The sequence below is a fragment of the Aulonocara sp. 'chitande type north' Nkhata Bay genome, linkage group LG11, assembly GCF_057382095.1.
Source record: "Aulonocara sp. 'chitande type north' Nkhata Bay isolate Kocher_YH1m ecotype deep benthic linkage group LG11, A_spYH_male_GT1.1, whole genome shotgun sequence".
NCBI classification, from domain to species: domain Eukaryota; kingdom Metazoa; phylum Chordata; class Actinopteri; order Cichliformes; family Cichlidae; genus Aulonocara; species Aulonocara sp. 'chitande type north' Nkhata Bay.
This window is the reverse complement of record NC_141354.1, coordinates 28,407,121-28,413,048: the sequence shown is the minus strand read 5'-3', so window position 1 is coordinate 28,413,048 and position 5,928 is coordinate 28,407,121. Positions and strand designations below refer to the sequence as shown.

General features: G+C 39.9%; 1 protein-coding gene across 2 annotated transcripts; it reads left to right on the top strand.

The window, feature by feature from the left end:
- The first annotated feature begins 357 nt into the window (after positions 1-357).
- On the top strand, positions 358-5,928 carry ecm1b (extracellular matrix protein 1b). 2 transcript variants are annotated; one of them, XM_086311777.1, is made up of 11 exons: positions 358-618; positions 1,121-1,177; positions 1,614-1,649; positions 1,777-1,815; positions 2,360-2,383; positions 2,481-2,761; positions 3,461-3,669; positions 4,324-4,606; positions 4,694-4,887; positions 5,075-5,162; positions 5,316-5,928. In XM_086311777.1, exons 1-11 carry the CDS (start codon positions 549-551, stop codon positions 5,496-5,498), a joined length of 1,464 nt encoding a protein of 487 aa, XP_086167903.1. In that variant the 5' UTR covers positions 358-548; the 3' UTR covers positions 5,499-5,928. The 2 variants fall into 2 exon arrangements, with proteins under 2 accessions (XP_086167903.1, XP_086167904.1); XM_086311778.1 differs by lacking the exon at positions 2,360-2,383 and having other exon boundaries at positions 359-618.

Below are 5,928 nucleotides of genomic sequence, written 5' to 3'. Positions count from 1 at the left end.
CTCAGTAGCCTTGAGAAATAGGAAAGCATAAACATACTTTGTTTTAACACTTTCTATTTAACAAACTGTATTTTATACGTTATTTTACAAGACATATTTGTATTGCTATTCCAAGATTGCCTATGTTTTTGTTTGGTTTATTTTCGTTGAAAAGTTTTCTCTTTTCCTCTCCATGTTAAGTTTTTAAGCAGGAAAAAATGCTAAAGCTGAGCTTTTCCACATAAGGGTTCCATACATTCCCATTAAACAGCACCAGGAATTTGAACGCATCACCAATGAGTCATGTCAAAAAACTTCCTTCCCTCCCACCTTTTTTCCGCTCCCTTAAATCCCACAACAATCGTAAAAAGTTTTTGTCCTGTTGCGGGCTTTTGCTCCTCAGACAGACAGCGCAGCGGCTTGTGTTGGACCAATTAACGGGCCCGTCTGTGCGCTGCCCCGCGGAGCGTGCTTTCCTGGGCGGCCTCTGCGCACTCTGCCAGGACAGTCAGCTGCAGCTGCAGAACATAAAGCACGCATAGCACGGCACGGACACGATCAGGTCCAAAATGGGTCCGACTTGGGCGCTAATCTGTTCCACCGCTTTGCTCTTGGTTTTACTGAGCTCAGCATCCGAAGGTTGGTACACTACTTTTTTGTTGCTTCCAACTAGAAATCCACGCAGGGAATTCGTGTTTGCTTCATGGCCGATTGCCCAGCTCCATGTTTGATCGCTCCTGCTGCAGTGGGAGCGTCTATTTTGCAGTGATCTGGTGCCAGGTAGACTTTTATACAAAGCAGTCTGCTCTGAGCACTTTGATTCAAGTTCTTCATTTCAGACATGTCTCACGTGTATTTTTATAGATTACACACAGATGCACGTATAAAATAACATTTTTATTTGTTTGTTTGTTTATAAAACTTCCAAAACTTCTCTTATTTTGTCCCACTCTACCTTTTACAGTTTTTTTTTCCGATGAAGGATCTGACTTCTTCAATACTTCCATCATTTTTCGCTCTCAGTAGTAATAAACAAACAAACAATAACAAAAAAAAAAACATGCGTAGTTATGGTTATGTAACTTTGTCTCACTCTTTTTTCTCTCTGTCTCTCCTTTGTGTGCCGCCTGCAACATTATAGATGAGCGCTTCTTTGAGCAGCGCGAGGTCACCTTTGACATTCCCCAACTGATGCAAGGTGTGTGCGCGCGCATTCACATATTAGCGCAGCATCTCCACAGCTACCAATTATAACGTCACATGCTCATACTTGTATTTGGCCAGCTCTCACTTCAAGAGGAATGTTAGGACTTTGAGATGAAAGTCTTCTTTTAACCGGTTTGTTTTATGATTGCAGTGAAATGTCTTCTGTGGTTAGAAGGTTAGAAAATGTACTGATAGTCTTGTTTTTCTTCTCTCTTTTTATGGAAGTGACATTCTAAACCCCGAAAGAGCCCACCACTCTTGTTTTAAGGTTATTTGCAGCCAGGTTGAGTTAGTTGTGGCCCAGTTTGAGTACAGAACTAAAATATAATTAAAAAAAATATAAAGCTGTGTCTTTCTGTCTGTTTTAGTGTTTTACTTCATTTAAAATAATGTATATAAAAATCTGGTATTATGTTTTGTATCTTTAGAGATGCAGAAAGAGATGGACTTGAGAGATCACTTTGGTATGGGCACCGTTTATCGTCTTACCTCTAGTTATAATGTTTTGGCATAAATGCACTACATACCCCCCCCCCCCCCCCCCCCCCCAATTAAATTAATATATTTTGTGGTTTTTTGCTGTTTTCCCAGATTCACAGCGGCCAGTGCAGCCTCAACCAAGGCAGAGAGGTGAGCAGATATTCACAGTAGTGTGCAACACCATGGAATGTCTTTAAGTAGTCTTCGGGAATACTTTTCCAGGCTTCTTAAAAGCACACTCAAAGCTTTTCTTTGTATTTTGGCTGCCTTTGGTCCATTCTCTGTTAAGAGTTTCTTCCAATTCTTTAAGGACACACCGCACACCATGCTGAGATATGTCTCCAGTTTTCAGCTAATAGCTCTTTGTGAATCAGCTTATTAATGTAAAAATACAATTTTATGCCTTTGTAACCTTTGTCATTTTTTGTAGAGCCTGTTTATACTTGAATGATTCCCAGGTCAATGATTAGTGGCATAATTTAAAATTAAAAAAAGACTGGATTGTGATTAAAAAAAAAAAGGCAGCTATGGTCCTAAGAAAAACTTCAGAAGGTCTGCAATTTATTTTTCAAGTGGCTCAAAACTTTTGCACAGTACTGTACTTACCTACTCATAAGTACCACCTGGGTCAGGGAATCTTTCTTGCCTTCTCTTGTTTGATTTTTAAAAAAAAAAATGTTATTTGTTTTCTTAGGTTTCAGACCAAGACCAAGAGGACGTATGCATCTACTTTACTTACATTTTTTTTTTTAAACTTGCTCCTTCTGTACTATGTTCTACTGCTAAAAGTGCCGACTGTGGTCTTTCCCCTGCAGGCCCACCAACTGTTGGTCCCCGTTCTTACAGCGGTCCTCTTCCGACAACTTATAACGTTCAGTTTCCTCTCGGTCGGCCAACGTCAGAGAATCTCCAAGCCATCTGTGACTATAGCGACCTTCGTCCGCGCTACCCATCATCCTACTTTCCTGACTCAGGCTACGGAGTTGACAAGTTGAGGGCCTCTGCTGTGAATAATGCAGAGGCCTGGCTGAGCACATGCTGCAAAGACAACCAGATGTGGGAGAGAGAAGTGACCCTGTGTTGCGCCACACAGGCTGTATGTTTTCACAACAGCTCTTATAGCTAATTCAGCAATACTTTTTTAGCTCTGCGTAAATATAAAGTGATGTCATGGTGACCTGTGTTTGTTGCTTGAGTTCCTCTTCTCTTACTTTTGCTGATGATTCAGGGGTTTTTTTTCAGAATAGGGAAGTAGTGTTTTCTCTACATCCATGTAATAAAAAACACAATTTGTGCTGTTTAGGAACAATGCACTAATAATATACAGTAACATATACAGTTTTTTATTGCACTCATATTCTTTTCATTTTTGAGTCTGTAAATGTAGAAAAAGCAGCATTTTTTTCAACCACTTTATGAATTGGACCTGAACATAATTGGAGCATGAAACATTCTTCACATTGCAGAGGTGATGGTACTTGGGTTTTGTTTTTTTAAAAACAAAGTTGAAAACCTTGAGCGCTTTCAGTCGATAAGCCCGTTTAATCAGCCCAGGCAGACATAACAGGCGGACAGGCCTTGGCACGAGCATCAAAACTATGTTGAATTCCTCAGTGAGCGTTACCTTAGCAGCTTCTTGTTTGTTTTCTAATTTGTCTCTTGACAACATAACTTCAGGTGGTGAATTTATTCAATAAGTAGCAGACAAGGTGCAGACTTCATGTTATTATTGAAGAATTTCATTCACACTGTGCACCCTGACTGTCTGTGTTACTCTGTTTTGTGCTTACTCAAGTGGGAGCTGTCAGTTGAAAAGTACTGTGAGGAGGACCTTTCAATAAAGCATCCTTGGTATCACTGCTGTAAAATAAACGACAACAACAAAAGGCTCAACTGCTTCAGCAATGATGCTCCAAACCCAAACTACGGGCCGACACAGGGGCTGCCAGTGGAACCTCTTCCCTCTACCGCTGAATTCACCTTTAACCCGAACACTTGCCAGAGGTGCGTAGAAAAGCAAAAAAAATGATTATCAATATTTTTGCTCACTCGGATTAAAGAGGATAATGCATTTGTTCTCCGTCAGTCTCAATAAACAGTACCAAGGTTAAACCATAAATACTTTGCTGCCTCAGCCACTAAAGGCAGTACTTTTAAGGTACATTAAGTAATTTTTTAGATCGTTTAATAGAAAGAAAATATTGTACTCATAAATGTATATTGATTTGTGTGTAATTATGCCTTTCAACAAATTAATAATTCTTATAAACTTAGAATGAATCCATTAAAAATGCATAGCAGCAGGCACCATTTTTAATACAGTAGCTGAGATGGTTATCACTACATTGCATTTATGTTTATGTATTAATCTAACAATACACTTTACAGCAAATGATAGTACTAATGATTCTATTACTGTGGAAAGATGTTATTGTGCACTTGCTTATATTGATTTTGTTGGGCGTGCATCATCTGTCAAGTTCAAAAGTTTAATTGCAATGAAGAGAAGAGTCCTGTAGAAGAAGTAATGTCAGGTTATCATTTAAGGCAAAGAGAAAAAGTAGCTTCATATTGCAAAACACATTTCCGTTATGCTGAATTCATCCTGAGCCCGTAGGAGGCATGTCTGTGTCTGACCTTATGCCTCATGCATTGCAGGACACACGGCCCTGTTCCCATAGCCCTCATAGAAGGGAAGACCAAGAAACTATCTACTCCCCGAGCTGCTGACATCAGCTTTCCTCCTGGACGACCCACCGCAGATACCATTGAATCCGTGTGTCACAATCAGAGGCTTCGCCCCATCTACAGCATCAAGTGCCTCCCACGTTCAGGCTATGAAATGGTGGCTCTTCAGGCGAAGACCGTTAATCTTATAGAGAAGGGATTCAAAAGTTGCTGCAAAAATAAGAAGACTAAAGTCAACTGTGCTGACCAGAAGGTAAAAGAATAGCAGCTAAAAATACACATTTTTGCTTAACTGAGTAGTTTCCATGTCGTGACACTTCATTCTTGCTCTCCATTTCAGTGGCGTGAGGAACTGAACAAGTTCTGCTTGCGTGAGAACAGAGGACGGGTGAATTACCCCTGCTGTCTGAACCAAAGTGATAAATACAGCTGTTTCCAGCAGATGTCTCCAGACCCGTATTATAATGTGACTTCTGCTCATGAGGAAGTGTCGCTGAACAAGATATGTGACACTCACAAAACCATCAAGAAGAAGTAAGACACTATTTATTGCATTTTTTCTTTGATCTGATCTTCCTATAATTTATTTTTGTTTCTTTTGATGTTTTTTCCATTTTTTCTATTCATTTTGCTCTGTGAAATGTCAACACATTTGTTTAAGTATATAATCTGTGGGCAGTCTAACATGAGATGCATTTGCATCAATGTGACTGTGTTTTAGATTCCCTGTTGGGTTTCCTCTTAAGGACTTTGTGACACAATGCTGCCCCCTGCAGGAAGAAGAGAAGACCGCTTGCTCTGCGCGACTGGTAAGTCCCATTAAAAGCCATTAAAAGGGAAGTTTGTCTGCAAAAATAAGACAAATTGCAAAAAAAAAGTTTGGCCTAGCAACATTTAAAAATTTGAACAGAGAGTTCTGATTTCCCGCTGCTGTTCTGCCTTTGATCTCTCCATGACATCAGCTTGAAGAAATGTCACAGAAGCTGTGCGCATCAAAGAGGGCTGTTCCCAGTACTGTCCGCCGCTGCTGCAAATCGTCCTCACAAGAGACTCCACAGTGCATCTCCAAAATTATCATGAGTGCCATCACCAAAGCAACCAACTTCTCAAGCCAGAAGAAGAGGAAAAGGTGCCCTATCTCCTAAGCTTGTATGGCCTTTCGCTGCTGACCCCACTGTCGCTGGGCTGTTCGGGATATTGGTGAGATAGCAGCAGACGTGGCATTCGGTCACTGAACAGAAACGATTCGTGCAACACTTAAATGTTTGTAAGACAAAATGAAATGTAAAATGTTGACCGAGTTTTCTAGCTTCAACTACTGCCGGCGTTCTGAGACCAAATGAGCATTTCTACCATTTATACTACACATACTTAGCATACTGTTACATGCATAGTTGCTAAAACAGACTATTGTCTAGGACACTGTACCACTATTTTTATAGGCTGCTCTTTGCATACTTGATTATTAATTTCTTAATTCTTTTGGAAATTCAAGATCTTTTTTTTCTCTTTTATATGGTTTCTAGTTAAGATCTTCTCTGAAAAAGTGATAATAAACACATTTTTAAAATCTTC

What these genes read in the sequence shown, in the direction of transcription:
- ecm1b (XM_086311777.1), top strand. Translation starts at nt 549, where the DNA reads ATGGGTCCGACTTGGGCGCTAATCTGTTCCACCGCTTTGCTCTTGGTT. An exon ending in GCCTCAACCAAGGCAGAGAG is followed by an intron (nt 1,816 to 2,359) that starts GTGAGCAGATAT and finishes TTGTTTTCTTAG; the next exon opens with GTTTCAGACCAAGACCAAGA. An exon ending in TCAACTGTGCTGACCAGAAG is followed by an intron (nt 4,607 to 4,693) that starts GTAAAAGAATAG and finishes TCTCCATTTCAG; the next exon opens with TGGCGTGAGGAACTGAACAA.